Source organism: Thermobia domestica, chromosome 10 (assembly GCF_964235325.1).
Source record: "Thermobia domestica chromosome 10, izTheDome1.hap1.1, whole genome shotgun sequence".
Classification (NCBI taxonomy): Eukaryota; Metazoa; Arthropoda; class Insecta; order Zygentoma; family Lepismatidae; genus Thermobia; species Thermobia domestica.
The window spans coordinates 718,548-744,131 of record NC_137463.1 but is presented as its reverse complement, the minus strand read 5'-3'; the positions used below and the strand labels follow the sequence as shown (position 1 = coordinate 744,131).

The 25,584-nt window shown below is 35.2% G+C and overlaps 1 protein-coding gene across 2 annotated transcripts; it reads right to left on the bottom strand.

The window, feature by feature from the left end:
• Nucleotides 1-1,603: 1,603 nt before the first annotated feature.
• LOC145662225 (uncharacterized) lies at nt 1,604-25,584 on the bottom strand. 2 transcript variants are annotated; one of them, XM_081727565.1, is made up of 3 exons: nt 25,476-25,584; nt 19,363-19,910; nt 1,604-10,278 (listed from the first exon to the last, which is right to left on the bottom strand). In XM_081727565.1, the coding sequence occupies exons 2-3, from the start codon at nt 19,845-19,847 to the stop codon at nt 8,775-8,777; spliced, it is 1,989 nt and encodes a 662-aa protein (XP_081583691.1). In that variant the 5' UTR covers nt 19,848-19,910; nt 25,476-25,584; the 3' UTR covers nt 1,604-8,774. The 2 variants fall into 2 exon arrangements, with proteins under 2 accessions (XP_081583691.1, XP_081583690.1); XM_081727564.1 differs by having other exon boundaries at nt 25,415-25,534.

The following is a 25,584-nucleotide window of genomic DNA, read 5'->3' as shown; positions in this document are numbered from 1 at the left end:
TGTCTCTAAAACAATTCAGAGGGCAGGGATTTGATGACGCAGCTGTGATGAGTGGTGCTTACTCAGGTTTTCAGAAGAGACTTCAAGAAATTGAAGAACGAATATATATATATATATATATATATATATATATATATATATATATATATATATATATATATATATATATATTCACTGCACGGTACAGCTTGTCTCAAAAAGGTTGAGCGCATTCTCCATTGCTGTTTTAAGACAGAAATTTTCTAAGTCCAACTTCGGATATCTTCGGGAAAAAGTAAACCAGGTTCGAATCCCCAAGCCAATTTTAGAAATTGGCTTTTGCAGATGTGTTTTAATTCTTTTAAATATAATAAGACTTGTTACCAAGTGTAGAAAAAGAATTAATGATACAATATTTCGAAACCTTGTATTAATGTCAGCACGTTCTTGTCATTTAGCTCTCCTTACGCAAAAAAAAAGATACGTAAAGAAATCTTTCCACATATAAAAGAATGCTCAAAGTTAAGACATAGAACATAATTCTCGCCTGAGTACTAAAATAAAAGTCAAAGTACAAAAAAAACTGTTTGCAGTGCATATGAATATCATTGTCCTGAGTGCCCGTTCGTTATACATCGCTAGATGCATGTTACGAGGAGTGCGTGTGTTAGCTCTGTGGTAAGCTGTTGGATTTCAAATCGTAAGGTTGTGAGTTCGATTCCCATCTATGTGAATGCTTCTTTTATGATTTTTTTTTCCAATGCATGAATAATTATATAAAAAATTGGATTAAAATACATCAGTTGTATATATATATAACATATAATCATTGCAGAACAAAGTAATTATTAAGTTTAATAATTTTGTCGCCGCTGTCACTCTGAAACCCAACGTCGTAGAGATCAGTAGGCTGTCACTCTGCCAACTCAGAAGTACATTTTACAAGTATGAATTTCTAAGTTAGAACTTAGGAGTTCGTAACACAACTTGGATTTGGAGGGTTGAATCATAAATAGTTGACCGTAGCGATAATTAGAAAGAAGCCAACACTAATCCGTAAACAATTCTCATGCCTTAAGGTAGTATGAACTTCTTTCCCGTCTTGGTTTCATTTTTCCTAACTTAGATGCTCACGAAAGAGGCTTTTCAAGTAACTTATACATTTTGTTCTAGCAGCTCAAAACATACAGTAAGTTAAGTTGGGGTTGATTTCATACAAAGTTAGAACCTACCGCTTGTATTTAACACAAGTAAGCGTCTTGAAATTTTCATGTAATTTTCCATTTTTCATCATTGTAATAAAATCACTTGTTAGAAATTTTCTCTTTGCTTCAACCAATATAGATCCTCAAGCTAATCACAAATACAACTGAAGTTATAAGAACTTGGTTCCAGCAATACCTGGTACGAATCACGGAGTATGCCCTCATCTGAGGTTCATGGTCTCTAAGAGGGACTTGTCTTCTTATATTTCCGAACTAGTGGGCAGAAAATTACGTCTGCCTTCCTAGGCTTAAATGCAAGTTTCCCATTTCCGAACTTGGTTGCTAGGTGGAAGAGATGGAAAGGTGTCACTGAAACGCAAGATCGGTATAGGAGAGGGTTTACTAGAAAATTCTGTTGTAAGCGAAATAGTATGGAGACCTATAATCCGACTTCATACTGTGTGGTTTCTATCACACGTTGAAGTGAGACAGAGACAATGACACAGCCACATCAACACACACTCACGTTTACAAGGAAACACACACATAGACAACGCACATAACAGACTTGGGTGGGTTTACACCGTGTTCCTACGGACAAATTACCCTCCACACAAACAAATCACATAACACACACACACACACACATATATATATATTTTGAGTGAAACTTCGCTCACGTGTACTTACGCCGGGAGCTAAAGAAAACACTCCATGTAAACAAAATACACTTAATTCCACTGCTGCATTGATAATTGGACACAGATCTGGTAGTGATTTTCTGGGTATGATACTGTAATGCATTATCAAATTTTTCGCATTTCTTACTTGTCACATTGTTTCCTTTCTTATCAGTTGTAAACTACTAAAGTATTATATTTTAAAAAATAAAGTTGTAAGAATGGAGTGGATCTATAAAAACATTGGAGATTAAAACTGTTATTTCTACTTAAGCTTGTATAATTATCAGTACACCACACTAAATACACTGAATTAATTTTTTACTTTTTAACATATATGCATGTTTTCGAGCAATATCGCTTTGCTTCGGGTATTAAGAAAAGAGCTTCTTCTCTTCTTATGTTTCCGCCCGAAATCATACATGAATTATTATGTGCTTGGATAAAATATATACACGTTTCAAATCAAAAAATAGGTAAACAGTTTACGGGGTTATGAGGAGCAATCAAGAAAGCAGAATTTCGAACAGTAACCTATAATCGATTTCCGTAATGATATTTATCCAGGGAAAGTAAATTGTACATATAAGGTGTATATGGATAATTTTGTATGTATCTGTTTACAAATGCTTACTCATATTAATTATAAAATACGCTGTTCCATTCCATTTTAAGTGTCTCTTGTGAGATATCACTTTCAATTAAATCTCTTGCCAATATTGAGACGGTTTTTTTATGTATCTGTAAACACTTCGTTTCTTAACCCCTTCCACTACGATTTTTTTTCTGAATGCTAATAATTGACGTATAAATTAAAAAAGTATACTTTAGATATTTTATCATTATATAACTTTCAAAACATCAATATAATAACCCTACGTGATGCTACAATAGTTTAAATTTTATGACGAGTGTGACTCGTCATGGTGGGACTTAGCACCGGGCGGCTCTGATGAGCTTGACTTGTCACTTCAGTGCAAAGGGTTAAATGTCGTTTGCTTTTATTACTTGAAAATATCCTCACAGTTATGAATTAACATGGATGTTGGTAGACTGATCTTTCAATAAATCTTTTCCACATTCCTCACACGTTAGGGCCTGTTGTCTCCATGCGTGACGGATGTACAAAATTTTCGACTTTCAAAAATTTCATTCATAGTCTCAAGACAGGGAACTTGTATCAGATAAAATATGTATTTTATAATTCAATTTTAAAGTAATCCCTTCCTTCCACTCTTAGTTTATATAAACTTTCTAAGGTCTATGTGTTAACACTATGCAGCCAAATTTGATTTCGATTGCTCTTTTCCCAGCTGAAGGCACGTATGATGTATCTCATGTGATGCTCTAATATAGCTCAGAGAATTGGATTTTGGTTGTATATTTTCCTCCATTCTGGCCAGATATATTTCTATTGTTTTAGCCTTTGCTGCTACATGTGAACTGTAAATTGCTGCACTCTTGGTAAGTAGAATGCTTTCTATTTTTATGTTAGCATGAGGCGTACATGACGTATTTGTTGTGCATTTCAACATGTGCGTTACCAAGGTTGGCCTTTGAAGAGAATCTTCTCTTTTCTCTTGGTACGAAGTTTTTCTTCTGTCTGTACTAAGTATCTTGCTAAATATGACTATTCAAGGGATTCTACTTCAATCTTACTACGTGCAAAGGTTTTGAACTGTATGTTTTAAAATAGACAGGCTTTCAATTTGGAGTAAACCTATTTCCACACACACTTGACATGCCTCTACTATTTAACCTGTAACAATTAGGATGAATGTTACAATATCTTATTCAATTAGGATGAATGTTACAATCTTTTTTGAAGGAAAATGTTGTCTTACTAATTTATCAGTACTTCTATCCGATGCTGTGGACATCTCAGAAAATTCTCAACTCGACATTTTGTATTTGGACCTGTCTAAGGCTTTCGATTCTCTTCCACATTATCTTCTTCTATACAAACTCAGTTCTAGATTCAATATACATGGTAAATTACTTAGTCTTCTAGAAACATATCTCAGTAATAGAACACAACGAGTTTCAGTTTTATGTTACTTTTGTGACTTTATTCCAGTATCTTCTGGAGTTCTTCAAGGCAGTGTTCTGGGTTCACGTCTATTTTTATTATACATGAACGATCTGTCTTCTTCGTTTACAAACAGCTCTACCAATATTCTATTTGTTGATGATTGCAAATTAAAGAAAAGTTAAATCAGAGTACGATGCTCTTGCTCTCCACCGTAATGCTTGTATTTTTCTCAACCGGTTTAACTCTTGGAAACAGTTTAAACATCGAAAAATGTGCTTCTCTTACAATTTCTCGAAAAAAAACCTATAAACCCCATCTACAAAATTGGTCATCACATCATAAATCCTGTCACCTATTTCAGAGATCGTAGTGTTACTATTGACAGTAAGCTTACTTTTGCGGATCATATAAACACAATATCTTATACTGCTATGAGAAAACTAGAACTCCTTTATCGCTTCACCGACATAAAAATTCCTAATTCCTTTGGCTTGTTCTATGTCATATGTTGCTCCCACTATTGAGTACTGTTCTCCTATCTGATTTATGGCCTGCCCTACTCGTCTGAAAAAATTAAATTTTGTAATTAATATCTTTTTAGTTATTGTATCCTATTGTGTACCTCACCTCCGAACACTTTCGAAAAATGACGTTTAAACATTTCTCAATATCAAATCTCCCCGTTAGAAACAAAATTTCTGACCTAATATTTTTGCATAAAATTGTAAATGGCCATATATCATGTGAACAGTTATTAAGTCAGATCAATTTTCGCGTACCCGCTAGAATAACACGGTCTAGTGATCTCTTCTACACTCGAACTCTGAGGGAATAATATTGTCCAAAGGTTCCTTCTAAACCGAATTGTTAGCACGTATAATCAGTTACCAAAATCTGTAGACGTTTCTTTCAAATGAGCATACCTTCATATCATCTATAAATAAACTATCTTTGTAATGTTGCCATTTTACTGCACCGTCTTGATTTCAAATTATTCTATTGTTATGTTACACAATTGTTAAAATGTTTCAGTGTAAAATAGCTGTGTCTGAAACCTAAAGTAAATAAAGATCTGAACATAGACCATATATTTTTCCATACACTATGCATCTCTGGAGTTCACGTCTGTACATATCTATATAGCTTTTGCCAAGTGATCTTTTTAATAAATCAGTTTGAACAGTTTCGGTCACAAAGTTTTATACATATACGTGTGAATCTAAGTGTTACGAAGATGGAAATCCAAACTTCTCACTTTTGACACGTGTGAGAACTTTCAACTGCGTGCACTTTCTACTATATGTGCTGCTAAGTCTGACTTCTTAGTAAATACGTTTTCACAATCCAGGCACACTTGTGAGGCTGTTCACCTGTATATGTGACTTGTTTTACCAGAACAGTTTTCCCGGAATACCTTTCAATACTCTTGGCACTAATGAGGTTTTAGCTGCATGTTGGAGTATGTGTTTTACCAAATACAATTTTCTAATAACTCCCTTTTGACACTATTTGAACCCGTGGGGCTCGTCAGATGTGTCTCATCGAACTGCGAGTATCAGTAAATCATCTTCCACACTCTTGGGAAGTTTTGGCTTTTTTACCTGTATGTATTAACATGTGTTGCCAAATTTGAACTTTAAGTAAATTTCTTTCTATATTTTTGGCACGTGTGGTGTTTTTCATATGTATGTATTAGCACGAGTTATAGCAAATTTCTTCGACGAGTAAATCCGTCTCCTCACTCGTGGGACGTTTAAGTTTTTTTCACCTGTATGTATGAACTTCTGTGTTTTCAAATTTGAGCTTGGAGTAAATTTTTTCTACGTCCTTAGCAGCTATGAGCTTTTCTCTGGTATGTAATATGTGTGCTGCCAAACCTCAACTCTGAGTAAACCTCTTTCCACATTGTTGGCAGCGGTGGGATTTTCGCCTGTATGTATTAGCATGTGCTTTGCGAGATTTGAAATTTGAGTAAATCGCCTCCCGCATTCTTGGCAACTATGGGGTTTTTCGCCTGTATGTATTAACACGTGTCTTCGCAAATTTCCACGTTGAATAAATCCCTTTGAGAGAATTTTCATTCGTATGTATTAGCCTGTGTGCTGCCAAATTTCTAGGTTGTGTAAATCCCTTCCCACAATCTTGGCACCTGTGGGGTATTACACCCGCATGTATTAATGTGTCTTGCCAAAATTGAAGTGTGAGTAAACATCTTTCGATACTGTTGGCATGTGTGGGATTTTGCACCTCTATGTATTAAAGTGTGTGTTGCCAAAATTTCTACGTTGAGAAAATGCTTTCCACACTCTTGGCACATGTGAGTATTTTCATTGGTATGTATTAACATGTCCTGCCAAACTTCCAGATTGAGTAAATTCCGTTCACACTCTTGGCACCTGTGGGCTTTTTTACCCGTATGTGCTGTTAAATTTGAACTATAAGTAAACCTCACCACAATCTTGGCACTTGTAGGCCTTTTCACATGCATGCATGACTGCCAAGGCTGATATTCAATTCCGACAGCCGGAGCCATCAAATGTTTTATCCTCAATGAATTAGTATAAATTTGCATACGTGCAGAAACAATACTTTTAATCTGCGCCGCAGGCCATTCACAGATATTTTACTTCAGGGCCGCATGGCCATATAAATTTCTTTAACAAACTAAGACTAAAGCCCACGCGGGAAATCACGACTTGAAGAGGAAGAAATGTGAAGCCCGCATGTGGTTTTCATGGCTCCTGTGAAGAACTATGTGAAGCCCATATGCGGGCTTTACGGCAGTCAACGTGTTATCACGTTTTGCCAAATTCACGCGTCCCTTTCCGGATTCTTAGGACGCGTGACATTCTTCATTCCTATGTATTCTCTTTTCACAATCTTGGCACCTGTCGGTGTTTACACGCGCATGTATTAACATGTGTGTTGCCATATCTCCACGTAGAGTAAACCCCTTTCCGCATTCTTGGCACCTGTGGGGTTTTACTCCCGTATGTATTAACATGTCTTGTCAAACTTCAACTCTGAGTAAACCTCTTTCCACACTGTTGGCAGGTGTGGGATGTTGCATCTGTATTAATGTGTGTCTTGCCAAATTTCTCCCTTGAGAAAATCCCCTTCCACATTCTTGGTACGTGTGATATTTTTCATTCGTATCTATGAAGATGTGTGCCAAACTTCCAGATTGAGTACATCCCTTTCCACACTCTTGGCATCTGTAGAGTTTTTGACCCTTATGTATTAACATGTGTGTTGCCAAGTTTCCACGTTGAGTAAATGCCTTTCCGCATTAGTTGCACGTGTGAGACTTTTCAGTCGTATGCATTAACATGTGTGCTGGCAAATTTCCAGGTTGTGCAAATCCCTTCCCACAATCTTGACACGTCTGGGGTTTTGCAGCCGTATGTATTGACATGTGTGTTACCAATATGCCACGTCTAGTAAATCCCTTTCCGCATTCTTGGCACGTGTGAGATTTTTCATTCTTATGTATTATCCAGGTTATATAATTCCCTTTCCACAACGTTGGCACCTGCGGGATTTCCCCCCGTATGTACTAACATGTAGGTTGCCAAACTTAAACTTTAAGTAACCCTCTTTCTACACTGTTGAAATCTGTGCATTTTTGCACCTGTATGTATCAAAGTGTCTTAACAAACTTCAAGTGCAAGTAAATCTCTTTCCACACTGTTGACGTGTGGGGTTTTTCACCTGCATGTATTAAAATGTCTTGCCAAATTTCTACGTTGAGAAGATCGCTAACCATATCCTTGGCACGTGAAAGACTTTTCAATTCCTATGTATTAATACGTTTGCTGCCAATTACCTACGTTGAGAAAAATCCCTTTCCACATTCTTGGCACGTGTGAGATTTTTCATTCGTATGTGTTAACATATGCGCTGGCAAATTTTTACGTCGAGTAAATCCCTTCCCGCATTCATGACAGATGTGAGATTTATCATTCCCATATACTAACATGTGTGTTGCCAATGTCCCAGATTGTGTAAATCCTTTTCCGCATTTTTGGCACCAGTGGGGTTTTACACCTGTATGTATTAACATTTGTTTTGCCAAATTTCAAGATTGTGTAAATCCCTTTCCGCATTTTTGGCACAGGTGGGATTTTACAACTGTATGTATTAACATGTGTTTTGCCAAATTTGACCTGCCAGTAAACCTCTTTCCACACTGTTGGTATGTGCGGGGTTTTGAACCTGTATGTATTAAAATGTGTCTTGCCAAATGACTACGTTGAGAAAATCCCTTTCCACATACTTGGCACGTGTAGGATTTTTCACCCGTGTGCGTTAACATGTGTTTTGCCAAATTTCCGCGTTCAGTAAATCCCTTTCCGCATTCTTGGCACCTGTGGGGTTTCTCACCCGTATGTATTAACATGTGTGTTGCCAAATTTCCGCGTTCAGTAAATCCCTTTCCGCATTCTTGGCTCCTGTGGGGTTTTTCACCCGTATGTATTAACATGTGTCTTGCGAAATTTCCGCGTCCAGTATATCCCTTTCCGCACTCTTAGCATCTGTAGGGTTTTTCACCCGTATGTATTAACATGTGTGTTGCCAAATATCCGCGTCCAGTAAATCCCTTTCCGCATTCTTGGCATCTGTGGGTTTTTCACCCGTATGTTTTAACATGTGTGTTGCCAAATATCCGCGTCCAGTAAATCCCTTTCCGCATTCTTGGCACCTGTGGGGTTTTTCATCCGTATGTTTTAACATGTATCTTGCCAAATTTCCGCGACAAGTAAATCCATTTCCGCATTTTTGGCACAGGTGGGATTTTTCACCCGTATGTATTAACATGTGTCTTGCCAAAATTAAACTATGAGTAAATCCTTTTCCGCATTCTTGGCATCTATGGGGTTATTCACCCGTATGTATTAACATGTGTGTTGCCAAATTTCCGCGTCGAGTAAATCCATTTCCGCATTCTTGGCACCTGTGGGCTTTTTCACCCGTATGTATTAACATGTGTGTTGCCAAATTTCCGCGTCCAGTAAATCCCTTTCCGCACTCTTGGCATCTGTGGGGTTTTTCACCCGTATGTATTAACATGTGTCTTGCCAAAGTTCCGCGTATAGTATATCCCTTTCCGCATTCTTGGCATCTGTAGGGTTTTTCACCCGTATGTATTAACATGTGTGTTGCCAAACTTGAACTATGAGTAAACCCCTTTCCGCACTCTTGGCATCTGTGGCGTTTTTCACCCGTATGTATTAACATGTGTCTTGCCAAACTTGAACTATGAGTAAATCCCTTTCCGCACTCTTGGCATCTGTGGGATTTTTCACCCGTATGTATTAACATGTGTTTTGCCAAACTTCCGCGTTGAGTAAATCCCTTTCCGCATTCTTGGCACCTGTGGGGTTTTTCACCCGTATGTATTAACATGTGTGTTGCCAAATTTCCGCGTTGAGTAAATCCATTTCCGCATTCTTGGCACCTGTGGGGTTTTTCACCCATATGTATTAACATGTGTCTTGCCAAAGTTCCGCGTCCAGTATATCGCTTTCCGCATTCTTGGCATCTGTGGGGTTTTTCACCCGTATGTATTAACATGTGTGTTGCCAAACTTGAACTATAAGTAAATCCCTTTCCGCATTCTTGGCATCTGTGGGGTTTTTCACCCGTATGTATTAACATGTGTGTTGCCAAATTTCCACGTTGAGTAAATCCCTTTCCGCATTCTTGGCACCTGTGGGGTTTTTCACCCGTATGTATTAACATGTGTGTTGCCAAATTTCCGCATCCAGTAAATCCTTTTCCGCATTCTTGGCATCTGTGGGGTTTTTCACCCGTATGTATTAACATGTGTGCTGCCAAACTTCCGCGTATAGTATATCCCTTTCCGCATTCTTGGCATCTGTAGGGTTTTTCACCCGTATGTATTAACATGTGTGTTGCCAAATATCCGCGTCTAGTAAATCCCTTTCCGCATTCTTGGCATCTGTGGGGTTTTTCACCCGTATGTTTTAACATGTGTGTTGCCAAACTTGAACTATGAGTAAACCCCTTTCCGCACTCTTGGCATCTGTGGCGTTTTTCACCCGTATGTATTAACATGTGTCTTCCCAACTTTCCACGATGAGTAAATCCTCTTCCACACTCTTCACACGTATGAGTTCTCTCACCAGTATGTATTACCATGTGTGCAGCCGAATTTGAACGATTAATACATTCCTTTTTGCACTCTTGGCATGTACAAGAATTTTCTGCTGTATGTACTAACACTTGTGTCGGCAAATGTGATCGAGAGATTCCCTTGTAAACTTCCTTGTTAGTACGAGATTCCTTACCAAAATGAGAAATATCTTCCATTGGTGTAATGAACGTATGTGCTCTTCTGGAAGGAGTATGTTTACGGAATCTGCAAAAAAATGAATAAACACAAAATGGAAATATATAATAAGAAACTCCACAAAAATGCAAGCGTTGGAATATAAAGTACAGCACTAATAGGAAGATATTTATTTTTTAATTATACTTCTTTTGCATCTAAAATATGAGGGGTTCCTAAGTAGTGATAGGTAATATTCCGGAAATTTATGTACAATTACAAAGAAAATTGAATTCTATTACTATATTATGATTTCAGGGGTAAATTCGTTTCTTATGACAGTTAATTATTACTGTTATGTCCAGAGTATTTTTCAAAATGTATATTCTGAACGGCATTATCTTTTTTTTATTATATTTAGAGAATACGCATAAATGTGTATTTACTTACAATATGTTCTATGCAATTAAATATGTGGAAAAAGTGGTATAGTACTTCCACATACTTTTACACCGCTAAACAGTTTAAATTAATATGTAAGTGGATTTTCTAAACTTGATTCTACTATTGTTATTATAAACATATTAAATTTTTATGTTATAAACAAATTAGGTTGGGTAACTGTCAGAAGACACAGTTGCGCATACATTACTAATAAAACTCCAATTGACCAAAGCAATATATATATTTTAAGATTATATATTTGTGTATAATCTTAAAATATATACACAAATATATATAAGCTTAAAATATATATACTGCTTGGGTCAGTTGGCGTCTTATTAGTAATCTTGAATTTTCCAAAGCTACAATGAATAATTACACAAGTTGCGCATATATTTTTATGTTCACAATATTTGCAAGATACTGACATAGTTTTATAATTTAGCACGCAACATTGAAACACATGACCTTTCTTCCTACCTATTTCTTGAAATTTTATGCGTTATTTCACATACAAGAAAATTCGAGTCAGAGAGAAGACACCGACGTCTATTACTAACGAAGTTTCGGGGTGTATTAATTGTACTTCATCTCTGTTTCTACATAATTTCTACATTACTTTACAAACTGGTTCCTTTTCATCATTTTTAAATTAGTACTTTGCTATTCTTTAGTGCAAATAGAAATGGTATTTAAAATATCATATTATTAGTTACTTAAAGTACTGTCGAAAGTGTTTCTTTTTAAATCTCCAAATTATTTAAAACCTAGAAGTAAATAATAATAAATGAAAATAAAGTAATTAGAAACATGGTTTTTATAATTTGGAAGATAAAGTAAAGAAATGAAAATAAATTCCTTTCCGGGAATTCATATGCCAGGGAAAATACTCTGCAATATTCCCTTTTTTATTTTCCTTTCCACCGGGAATATTCCCACTGCCCATCACTATTCCCAAGCACTCGTACTGTATATTTCGTGATGAACTGAAATCTCGTACTATGGAACTATTACATGATATGTCGTAGAAATATGGAATTTACAACAATCGAGTGCTTTCCGTAGGAGTTATATTCTCCACAGACGAGAATGCATTGTGTTTACATTTAAAAAAAAGAAATCAGATTAACTCAAGTACGCACCAAGGTGCATATGTTACAGTATGGAATGAACATGATTTTATAGGTGAAAATGGACGTAGGAAGTCAATTAATATATTTATAAATAACATTATTAATGTAAGTGACAGAAACTTTAGTCAATGCGAGAACTTGTTGCAATTACTATAATCACAAGGGAACAAAGGAAGGCTATAACATCTTTTAAAATTTTGCACAAAATACGTCATTTGAAGCAGTGTAACATAAACTGCTGGTATTTTTGGTATCCTCGGATTGTTTTCATATATTTGATTTTACTATTTCTGACTGTTGTGATATTAAAATTTTAATTCACATTACGATCTTCAGGGCCATTGTGATACAATTGTAGGTGCTTTTTCGAAATAAAACCTTTTGAGAAACGTCGAGTTTTCAATTCCTCGTAATTTTTCACCTATTTATAAGAAATGTAATTATGAATATAAAATTCGGCGCTGGATAATGAGGAAATGTAGTGCCCCGTTCGTCTTCTTTGTGTTGTTAGTGTTACAAGCATTTCGAATTTCATAGGATTTTAAGCTGTAACGTCCTCATCTTGCACACAGGAAAAAAACTCTGCTATTCTACATTCCGGTTAGCACATAGAATTTAAATTTGTAATATACTCATGACGACATTGAACGTTAACAAAATTCTTTACTTGGTTTTCAACACTACTATCGCTGGGTATGTCAAACAACGTCTCTTGGGTATTATTTACATTGCGAAAAAGTTCAGTGTTTATTGTTTATTACTTTAAAGTTTAAAGAACTTGTAAAGATAAAGGGTCCACTCTGTATATTTAAACATTGTTAGGGTCGTCAAGTCTAGGGGCTTCGGTGGGCAGGCCATGTAGCTAGAATAGAAGAAAGTAGAAACGCTTTCAGTCTTGACTGGAAGTCCAATCGGAAAACGACCATTAGGAAGACCTAGGCGCACATGGGAGGACAATATTAAGATGGATCTCGCAGAGATTGGAATAGAAAGTAGAAACTGGGTGCAGTTAGCTAAGGATAGAAGTCAGTGGAGAGCTTTTGTGAACGCGGCATTGAACCTCCGGGTTCCATAGGCCATAGAGTTAGTTAGTTCTGTATATTTAAAAAATGAAAGAAACGTGTTATAATTTACATTATAAAGGGAAGGCAGTTGAATTCTTTGAAATTAGTTTTGTAATATCTTGGTTGTCTACCTTCACCTCAGTTTTTATCATCTTCCTTTCATTGAAATGGGTATGAGAAGAAGAACAGAATTTGAAATGTTCGTCAAAAATTATCATCTCACGAGTCACTCTTCTTAGAGAGAGATAACTTAGTACACATGCTTATCATTCAAAATTAACTGCGTCGTGCACTAGCGTTTTGGAAAATACTGTATTCCCAAGAAAGGGAAAAAGATCTGTGTATTACTTCTCTGTACGAAAATTTCAAATCCAGCTTCTTTCATTATGTCAGGAAACGAGCAAATCGTTTGAAATTAAATTTTATACTGAAGTTACTACTGCCTCGGACAGCAATGAGGATCCTATCAGTAATCGAACTTATGTAAAACTAGGGTATATGACGAGTGGATTTTGTCAGGATGGTTAAATTTGCTACATAAAATCTTTAGTATAAACCATTGGGCAAATGATCTACGCTTTAAGGGCTGAAAGCGGACTATTTGTGTAGTTTTCAATTATATATCAAATTATAGTTTTGTAGTATAATATAAAATTATTATCTTATATACAGACGTCTATCACGTTATCTAATACAGTTTACTGACCACAGTTTTGCCAGCACAGAAGTTATTGAAGAAAACTAGGTTTTCAAGTGGATGTTGCGTCTTAAACCCATACATCTCCGAGAAATCTACCGCAGATACAAGAGAGCAACTTAGATGAATTAGCAGAGAAAATAGAACAAAATTAGCAATTAGAAACTCTACAAAAAGAATAAAGACAAGCAAACGATTACAGAGTAAAACAGAAACCTTCCGGATCAGTGAAAAAGAAGACTTGAAAAGAAAAACGCGTAAAATTAGGGAACTCTATCAACATACAACAGAAAGTAATTTAAGACAAAACAGATTAAATAAATATAGAGTTTAAAAATACTAAAATAAAAGGATAGAATCAAAGAAAAACAGCTGGAAAACACATTGGAACTAATTTAAATCTACATTCCTACCCTACAATTATAAGTAAAACACCTACCACCCTCTCAACTCTAAAAAGAACAAATGGTACATATACAAATAATGGGGAAGAAACAATAGACAATCTAATAAAATCTCTATTACCACATGATATACGAGGAGAAGATAATGGTTCACAAAGCTTCATTAGAGGAGAATAGCAATTACCATCTTTAGAAGAGAGAACAGAAGTAATTGGAAAACAAGAAATAATAAATCACATAAAACGAGTTAAAAGCAAAAAACCTTCAGGACCAGATGGAGTAAAATCGGAAAGTTTTAAGAATGATGCTGACAAATGGGCACCATACCTAGGAAAACTTTTCAACTTGTTTGGAAACGGACGAATTCCAGAAAGGTGGAAACAAGCAAATTCGATCAAATTAAAAAGTCAGATTTCAAGAAAAACTGCGATAAAAAATCCTATCGCACTATCTGTTTATTAAATGTATTAAGTAAAGTTTCCGAACGAACCATTGTGGAAACAATAAACAAAAACAGAATTTTAAAGAAAAATTGCAGTATGGTTCTAGAAGAGAAAAAAAACCGAAACAGCTGTAAGAAGACTAATTGATCTCATTTAAGAGAGTAAACTGGAAAACTACCTACTTGTTATCTATTCCGACATCAGTGGTGCTTTTGACAATTTATGGTTGCTCGCACTTTTCGAAGAACTCAAAAAACTTAAAGTTAGCAAAGCTCTAGAAAATTATGCTGGATTACTGTACTGACAGAACGATTAGTTTAAAATCTCCAGGAAAGATATAACAACAATAAGCACCAAAGGATGCGCACAGGGTTCAATATGTGGACCTACAATGTGGGACATTACTTTCCAACCATGCTTAAGAAAACTAAACAATCTATAAGAAACATTAAGCCTAGTGGGATATGCGGACGATTTTAAAATTGTGATGACAGCATCTATAAGAAAACAAATAAAGCAAAAAGGAAATATAATATTAGAAAATCTAGAAAGATGCTGTGTATAAAATAAATTAACTCTATCGGTTAATAAAACGAATATTACAGTATTTGGCCAAACTGTACAGAAAAAAACCAGTCAAAATAGGAATTGTGAACGAATTCAAATATCTAGGTGTATGGCTAGACAAACCGCTAAACTACGAAAAACATAACTGAAACAACAGATAAGATAAAAAAATAGTCAACAAACTCTAAACATTCGCTATAAAAGATTTTAAAATTGACAGATTTTTTTTTTTTTTTTAAATTGTATAACAAAGCTATTCTAATGGCTATTGCACAATATTGTGACGGAATCTGGAGTCATAGACTGTTTCCAAAGAAAAACCTAAGGCAAAAATTAATAAGAGTGCAGCGATTAATGCTAATTAAAACCCATGTCATCATAAAAGCTATCTTTGCAGAAACAATACAACTTTTGGCTAATGAAGAACCCATACACCTTAAGATATTGGAAAGCACGGGGGAGTTAACAGCACCGAAGACCATATTAACTGATTAAACGAAAATGGGAAGATGAATGGAGGGATTGAATAAAGGGACAAAGAACAAGAACCATTATCCCAAACTTAAACATAAGAAATGGGAACAATAAGCAGTGAATTAATAGAATACTCCTTTGGACATGGACCGTTGAGACACACTGCTGCTCTCGATTTACAGGATGAGTCGAATAATGAGCATCCTTTTTCACCCACTTGAAAATTGGTCTGCATGAACTGTTCTCTTCCTCTTGTTTTGCCACAACATGAACGAGGTTTGGGGTATTCATTTGACGTAGAAAGTCGAGACTCATCTATGTCGTCTGCAACTGCGTGAATCACATGCTCACCTGACACGTCAGGGGGAGATTATCATCGTTCATATCACAATCGTCCCCTTCTTCTTCATCGCTTACTTCTGCAGGTTAAGAAGGCAATATTACAAAATCTTCTTCATTATAATCTGAGTCTAAGAGATAATGAACAGCTTCCTCGAGTGTTAGAAAAGTATGACATTGAGCCATTGTCAATGTGTAATTGAATGAGCACAATAAGGAAAATAACCATTGGCAAACCAATATCCATATAAAAATGTCAGTGATAGTCGCTTTTGTGCACTTAGTTCTCCCTTTCCGTTGACATTGCGGAAGTGCAACACTAAACAATCAATGGACGTAAACATCCAAGAAATACTGTGAAGTAAACTTTGTGCACACGTTGCCCTCTAGTATCTCCTTTGTGATACTCTGACACCGCAGCAGGTTGAGACGTGCGATGGGGTGTTGCCAGATCAACAAATAAAGTCATTCTCGTGTCAGGCTTCAAAATTATGCATTTAGAGAAAACTAAAACTGTGTTATAAAGAATGAATTTATATAAACTAACAATCAAAAAATAACAATCATACCTTTCAGTTTGTGAACAATATTAAAGTTCCTTTTTATTTTGAATCAAACAAAGAAAGAGAAACGGAGTGTTGCGAAAATCTAAGTTAGCGGGAAATGGGTTAAAGCAGAAGAATGTTTGGTGTTAGCAGATTTTGCAGAACATTATTCATTTATCGTTCAGAATGAGACACAGTTTCCAATGGATCAATATTCAAGCCAATTCAACATTCAAACTTTCGTTTTCTATTTCAAAGAGAATGATAAATTAGAACACAAAAGTGTTTGTTTTCCAAGTCACCACTTAAAGCACGGTACGACAACATTTTATTGCTTTCAAGAGGTTTTCAAAGCGTTTATTAAAGAAATACATCGGAACATAAGAAAACTTATTTACTTTACTGATGGTGCTTCAAGTCAATATAAAAAACAAAAGAACTTTGCTAATCTATGCTGTCACAAACAGGACTTCTATCTTGACGCTGAGTTGCACTTTTTCGGATCATTCCATGGGAAAAACGCCTGTGACGGTGTGGGTGGAACTACAAAATAAGAAGTTGCAACAGCAAAATTGCAAAGGCCAATAAATAATTAAATACTCACTTAGATAACATGTTTTCATTTTGTAATGAGAAATCACAAAACGTAAAATATTTTCTGGTGAAATCACATGAAATAACTAAAATCTCAGAAACCTTACAAAAAGGTTTGAACTCCCTACCAGAGTTGTATGTATTAGAAGCTACCACAAATATGTTCATATCTCAGAAGGCACTTCATTTCAGAGTCAAAGGATTACGACGACCATTCTGTGTAACGTATTCTACTGCTTTCATCAAACTAGTTTGTTAATATCAAACATAATGAAATGGATATCTTGCTGACATGCAGCTGTTTTGTGTTTTTTAACAACAATACATTTTTTCAAAATAGTTTTTTTTATTGCAATCTCAGTTGTGTTAAACGCTTCGGGTAAGGTACTCTCTCTCAAATCGTAGTAGGTTATTAGTATTGTTCAAATTCCATCAACTTAAGTGCTATGAATAGGAAAATACGCAAAAAATATTGAAACAATCCACAAATATACAGCATATCAACGAGCTCTGTATACATAGGTATATACCTATAAGCCTAGTTTTTTCTTCAATTCATTACCAATCAAATGCTTTTGGTTTTATCCTTCTCGAACAAGCACGTTTGACGTAATGAACGTTTTAGTTAACCCTTACAATCTTGAAACTAGGCTCGTGCCACAAAACAAACATGGCCTCCACTTGCAAACCGCTTCAGATAAACATATTATGACCACAGTTTTAAAGTCTTAAAACTGAAGCAAACGAACGCGTAAGATCCATAATTTTCAGAAATTCTCGAGTAACCAATTTATTTTTTCTAGATCACTTCAGATAGACTGACCTTTGTGGGTAGTGTGATGCTTGTATGTTTGCCTAATGTTGGGAAAAATATATGAAAATGTGATTAAAATTAATACGGGACAAAACCAGATGGTGTGAAAGAAGTGTTAGCACTGAATGAATTGACATATCGAAAAGATACACATAATTACAACTGTAATAATGCACACAAGCACTGCTTAGCATAGACGAAAACTATACCAGAAGGCTGATCGTAAAACAACGAAAGACGTAAACACAAGCCATTTGTTTCAAACTTCTGAATCAAATCACTTTATTATACGTTTGGTTCACATGAGGAAGAGTTATATACAGAACACGTTCATTTTCGTTTGCCTTAGCGTACGGTGCATTGGCTTGGATTCCCAACGGGAGGTTATGTGGTTCGGATACAAAGTTAGGCTGTAAATCAACGCCTCATATAGCCTCTGCTCACCCGGACGCTAACTCAAATCTAATCCAATCAAGTCTTCGTTAGGCCCAATGAGCGTTTAAGTCATTGGGAGAGCTTGCTTCAGTTCACCGTATATGTCGGTATATTGTTTCATTACGGTTAAATCGACTGCAATCAAACGGAAAGGTGGTTCACTGGATTCGGAATCATCGCATTTTTCCATATATGTTTAACAGAATTCAACCAGAAAATAATTGTTCCAGAATCTGATCCATATTAAAGAAATCACTATACTTCAGCTGCTTTTATGTTCGTGAATGGTTTACATTTATAAACAGGCGAGTATACGCAAAAGATGGTTAAAGGTGTTTTGCTAAAATTATCACATTTGTTTGTCCATACAATAAAGACACACATGTGCAAAGCACTTTTGACCGCCTCGAAAACAGATGTAGAATTCTTTAAGGGTGAAACTGATATTATTTTGCCTGCAAATGTCATACAAAAGTAGCAAGAGAAAACCTTTTATCTATTAGCTTTGCGGACGGTACAAGTGCATATTATGAGACCTCCATCTCAAGATATAACAGTGTGAGGAACGAACTTTTACCAGTTAAGTTAATGAGTCATATAATAAAATCAGCTACTTGTAAAAGAGGAAAAGTTGAATTTATGGTTGGTCTAATAAGAGTTCGTTTAAGGATTCTGGAACGTTATATAAAAACCTCGATAGTTCGTATAAAGATCTTATATAAAAAAACTTGATAATTCCTTCGTGTGATCCACATTTGGTATTTTTAATTATTAAGGTGTTTTGTATATAAAATAATGTTACAGTTTCAAAACCGATATATAAATGAATATCAAAGTATCATTTTTATATCATGAATACTTTTTGAGTGAGAGGGGAAAGATATAAATAATTCGGCGAGGTACTCTTCCCTGTAATAGGAAACGTATTACCGAATATTGACATTACTCGGAAATGTGTAAGTATTTAATCATGATATTTAACCCTGGTGCAAGGAGGTTTATAGCAATATACAATTACCTTTGCATAATTATCTCAGTGCCGAACTTACCTTTCACAACGCTGCGCATTAAGTTGCATTATTTATGTGTTCAAATATTTGCGATTCCAATAATACAGTTTAAGATAAAGGAAAAAGGAATACTTAACGAAGTATTGCAAATCTTGAAAAGAAATATTTATACAAAACATATTCCAGATGAAATAAATGCATTAAAACATACCTCGGGGCCTGTACATTGCTACCAACTTCCCGATTATCATTTTCTTGAACATCCTCTTCGTCATCGTTCTTGTCTCCGATAGTGGCAAACATGTGACTGCTTGACCCTTCTGTGATGTTTGTAAGATCGGAAGAAGCTGGCCTGATGTTACTGCGAAAATGTTCGGCATTTACAAATGCATCAGCCGTTGGTAAACGCTTCACCAAACATATAGCTTTGGAAGTTAGTTTCCAATCTGATATTGTTTCTTCTTTATTCCTTTGTAAATCGATATTCTCTCCTTCCGTTGCACTTTCTCGTTTCTTATATTCCACATGTACTGCAAGAGGGTCTTGGTCATTAGTATTACTAGCACATAGCTTATAATCACATTCTTCAAATGACTCATTTTCTGTTTTCATTTCAACTTTAATACGATCGTTTTCTGTTTTTATTTCAATGTTATTATAGGAAAAGCTGAAATAATGTGATGCCATTTCGATCATACAAAACTGTTCACGTCGGATTTGAAACCTTCAGCAGTTATTGTTCTAGAAAAACCAATAGATCTGAAACCAGAAAAATATTATTCGCTTTAACAGAATTTATGAGCGGGCCGGAAGAAGACAACGGTAACTGCCGTTTCAGGTGAAATTGAATTAGTGGGTTACATTGTTTAAAATCATACTAGGGATGTAAAAAGTACTGAAAGGAGTACTTTAAAATATCCACAATTTTACTACTACTTATACCAAAATAATGATAGACTTAAAAGCCGAAAATACAGAACTAAACAGAAATATGGAAATACTCACCAATATACGATTTTTTAAATTTTACTCCATATCAAAGAAAAACCTATTACTGTCTTCTACTTACATACGAGATATCATAGGCCTATATCTTCTTTCTTTCATATCATTACACTTTTCTAATACATTGTTATATTTTATGGAGATACGTTACTTGCTTTTTTCTCTTTTCTTGACATATATTTATCAATACTCAACGTAGATAGCTGTTGTATGAGCACAGAAAAGCCAAAACTAAAATATTTCTACTATATTACTAGCTTACATTTTTAAAATAAAACATGACAGCAATGCTATTCAAATTTTAGCGTATTTGAAAAATCGAGATAATCTAAATAGTAGTTATTATGTCACTTCGCATAACTATGCCTTACGTTGAGAAACTATGCACACAATTTGTTGAAGAACAGCACGGAATGACCTGAAGATGTTTGGTTAGACTGAATGGGCCTTATGCAGAGTCGTTCTGACAAGTGATTAGTGCAATACTAAAGAGCTCGACTAACATACGTTTCCTGAGTAGTCAAACCTTTAGTATGACGCTAATAATAAGTGTAAACGACTATGCATAAGGCGGAATATGTTTAGCTTCGGTTAGGGCAAAGTGGTACTAGTAGCGGTAGCCAGTGGGATTATTCCCAGTGGACGGAAAATAAAAAATGAGGATATTCCAGGTTTTTCTCCTGGCATATACCTAGTAAATTGCTGGGACCTGGGAGGGAATTTATTTTCCTTTCTTTACTTTATTTTCGAAATTATAAGAATAATATAACTAATTACTTTGATTTATTATCATTTACTTCTAGGTTCTAAATTATTTGGAGATTGAAAGATTAAAATTCGTTGACTGTACTTTATATAATTAATTACTAATACTAGTTGAACCTGCGCTCTCTACACAGCGCATCATTCGCACATGAGCATAAATCTCCTTCTCATTCTTCACAACATCTGTGCACGTCCCTTTACAGACACAACTGAAAGAAGTCTTGGAAAAAATTGGCAAGGCGTATCATAAAGGGGAGATTTTATGGATTTTTTTCTCAATATCTCACACTGTTTGCACGATTTGAGCCTACTTCCGGTTGGAGTTTCCAATTATGCATGACCAGCGTTTTCTTTCTTCTTGCATGCAGTATGTAATAAGCAAACACATTACATACACAATTAATTATAATGACAGCTATATATGGTGTTCTTTGGGCAAAACAATTCGAAAATATTCATCTTAGACTGGAGAAATGGTTATCCTTCCTTTTTCATTATTACTTGGCCATGAAACGAACGCTTGAGACATACGCGACCCATATATACAACAGTGTGGTGTTGGAATGTATAATGCGTAGGGTATGATGCTTTAGCTTTTTAATTTCAACGTTTCCAGTGTATCCTGAAAATGTTATAAAGAAATAATGACCGTTTTTTTTTAAATATTCAATTAGAACTGGACAATCTACGCAAAATTTCCAATCGATCAGTGAGAGCCTGTAGTTTCCGAGATCTCATTGTCGAAAGGATTGACCACAAACATATAAATGTCCATAACATATAGTTTAAAAGAACTGAAAGATGGAAGCACAATTCACGTGCATTTATTTTAGAGAAGGTTTATTAAAATACAAAGGCTTTTTGCAATAATTTTATATCATAAACTTTATGAAAAAGATCTAGTTAACTTATTTATTTAAAGAACACAAACTTAAGATGTTTGTCTCTGTTAAACGTGAAATCACACATAACGGTAAATGAAGGATTTGAAATACTCACCAATATACGATTTTTTAAAACTTTACCCCTTGTCAAAGGAAAACCTATTACTTTCTTCTACTTACATACGAAATATCATAGGCCTATAGGTTCTTTGTTCCATATCATTATAATTTTCTTATACATTATTACATTTTATATAGGCTCCCTTTTCACACAGCCCCGCACTCGCCTTGCTACGACTCGGGTAGAGAGCATTTGTACTTTGTAATGGCTGCGTAGCACAGCTAGGTGATTTTTTACGCTGTAGTTGTTACATTATACATCCAGAAGCTGTACATATGCACAAATCGTAAAAGAATTATAATTTTTCAACAATTACTTCTGGTGGTTCCATAGAACTTTATCTATTCCAAGCGACATATTTTCATGCTGACAACCGCAAATCCTTCAGGGCTCAATAAGAAGGAAATTAGTGAAACAATCATATTTTTTTCGCCAATTATTTCGAGTAGTGGGCCTAAAGTAAATCGGCACGATTTTCTCAACCTTACAGGCAAACAATCGTATATTATTTCCTCCTTTTACAAATATTGGTTTGACTCAGACATGACTGTTAGTACATTACATCATAGTTGCCTGATAATCTTCATCTCAAGTTCCTTTTTCTACGACAGTGAATGTTTTCTCCCGGAGCTACAAAAATCCCTAAGGAGGTTTTTCCGATCGGACTGAAGTAGGGTTACACGTGCTTTCGCAGTATTTCTTTTAATCTTAGGCAGAAAACTTCTCAACTCATCACTACTACAATTAATTTTCCAATGACATATTAACACTTGGTATTAAGGACGTACGCGTACGGAGTGGCCGAACATACTGAGACTGTGCTCACATAAAGACATGTTTCCAATCAAGATTTATTTTGTTTTCCTTCGTAATTGTACGAAGTTAGCAATCTTAAATTATACCCTTGATTTCATAGATCGGAATTTAGTTACTGGATGAAGAGCAAAATCGTCCTTACTATTCTCTTGGTGTTCTTGTCTGATACCGATTTTATCTCATCCTAGCACAAAAATCGCGAGAAAATATACCTAACAATATCATTCTCATAAATTTGGAAAACAAATTTAATGAACGTGCCAGCCAGTAACCTTTTTCCTGCAGGGGCATTTCACACGTATCAATAGATTTGATCTAATTTTGCATACTGTATGGCAGAACTACCAGCAGCATATTATTCGCTTTGGATTTATGAAAATTATTTGCGAGTGGTTGATTGTAGGAATGAGGGGACCCCAGGAGGAATCTTTCCCAAAATATGCAATTACTAGGCTGATTTAATGACTCACACCAGAGCACGAGATTCACAGTGTTAGAATCACAAGGCATTCGTGTTGTTTGGTAGCACCTTAGCACAAACTGGTTTCTTTTTTATTGTAGATATTTTCAATTGTACCGAGTATTTACATACAAATCATGAAAGAATTTATGTTTTAAACAATTATTCGTGCAGTTTTACTATACAGATCCATAGGATAAGTAGTTGTAGCAGTTGGAGTAGTAGTAGGAACGGGTTAAAAGCCCCGCAGGGGTTTGCTGGTTTTTGCTCTAGACATAAAATGAGCAAATTTAACACTTGGCCAAATGTTTCCGTACATCTTAGAATCTTTCGATTCGTATAGTAAAATTCCACCAAATTATTTCTGGTGGATCCCGTGAACTCCATCCATGCTAAGTAGAATTTTGTGATAAGAGCGAAAAATTCTGGAGGATAATGAGAACCATAAGAAGTACGAAATTTTTTCGTGAAATACTAACTCGGAGTAAAATTTAATATACTCGACCCACCTACGCATCGACAAGTAGGACCGCTTCAGTTATAGTATTGTAAGATAGAGATAAGAACGGGTTAGCTTAACCTTAGGGTAGTTTAGACTCATTTTCAGTTTTTTTTTTTCTCAGTGAGAATGCAAGTTGGTACAGGCATTGCAAAGTTAACCCCTAAGTTGATTTATAAACATGTATAAATTCACGTTGCCACATTGTGAATTCAAAATTTTATACACTCACGTTGGTATATTTTCTTCTACAAACACAATGACGGTTAAAAAAATAAGGCCTCAGAGATACATCATACAGGTCACAGATGCACAATTGGACATTACTGCTGTATCGCCGGACCAACTTCAAAATCGTAAAAAATGACCGAATTGTACTGCATTGAGTTACATTTGGTTAGACAAAATTAAGTTACGTTATTAGGCATGCAATTTTACTAAACGGATAAACAGTATAAATAGTAGTAGTAGTAGTAATAGTAGTGGTATAGTAGTAATGCGCAAATTCCCGGGAATATATTTTTCGAGAATATTCCCTGGGAATCATTCCAGGAAGATTTCAAAAAATGAGAATATTCCGGGAATGTATGTGCAAACAAAAAGAAATGCATTCTATTGGTATATTATGATTTCTAAATAAAATTAGTTTTTTATCAGAGTATATTTGTGACTGTTATCTCCAGAAGTTTTCTAAAACGTATATTCTGAACGGTATTATGTTATTTAGTTATATTTAGAGAGTACGCATAAATGTGCATTTACAAATATGTCTTATGTGAGTAAATATATTAGAGACATTTCGAATAGAAAGTCCACAAACTTTTACACCGCTAAGCAGTTTAAATTTACATGTTAGTGAATTTTCTAAACTTGACCCTACTACTGATATAATAAACAGATTAATTACTTATGTTATAAAGAATTTAAGTTATGTAACTACCACAAGATACTTAGTCTGTCGAAAAATTCGTAGGGTTGCCAGTGTAAGTAATGGCCTATATACAGAATGTTGATTAAAGTACACTGTGCTTTGTTACTGTGTACTACTAAATATCTAATTTAAAATTATTTACGATATTTACGGTGTTACAAAAATTTTCAACAACGCTTGGCACATGTATACACTCGTAAAGAAGAAAACAAATCGTAATTAACACAGATCCGGAAACGCCAGTACTAACGAAACATCCTGAGATGCAACCCTCATTTTGATAATATTACATTTTAAATTTAAATGTATTTACAGCTACAAAGATTCCCTTATTCAATATCTGACTGTTCCTCAGAGAGCGAAATTCGAGTCAGAGACGAGGACAAAATGTATTACTAACGGTTATTCGATGTGTAGATACACAAGTCTGTCTACAGAATTTCTAGATAACTTTACAAACTGGTCCGTTTTCATTATTTATAAATTAGTATTTTGCTACTTTCTAGTACAAATAGAAATGGGAATTAAAAAATCATATCATTAATTAGTTAATATAAAGTACGGTCAACGAATTTTATTCTTTTAACCTCCAAATTATTTAAAACGTAAATCATAATAAATGAAAATAAATTCCTTCCCGTGTTTTATATACCAGGGAAAACACCCGGAAATCTTCCCGCCCATCACTAGGTAACAGTAGTACTGGTAGGAACGGGTTAGAAGCACCGCAGGGGTTGTTTGGGTTCTGTTCTCAATATAATATGGGCAAATTAAAGACTTACGCAAATTTTTCTGTACATTTTACAACCTACGGATCCGTTCCGTACAGTAAAACGAGAGTACCTCTCTGCAAAATAGTTCACCCGCCACCACATACAGCACAGCACTTACAACATAAAAACAATAAACACACACTGATGCCAGGTCTGGATATTAAAAAGTAGCGAGGTCA

Coding starts and splice junctions, on each gene's coding strand:
- LOC145662225 (XM_081727565.1), bottom strand. CDS start 19,847: ATGATCGAAATGGCATCACATTATTTCAGCTTTTCCTATAATAACATT. Junction 10,279..19,362: donor AGCAATGTACAGGCCCCGAG/GTATGTTTTAAT, acceptor ATTTTTTTGCAG/ATTCCGTAAACATACTCCTT.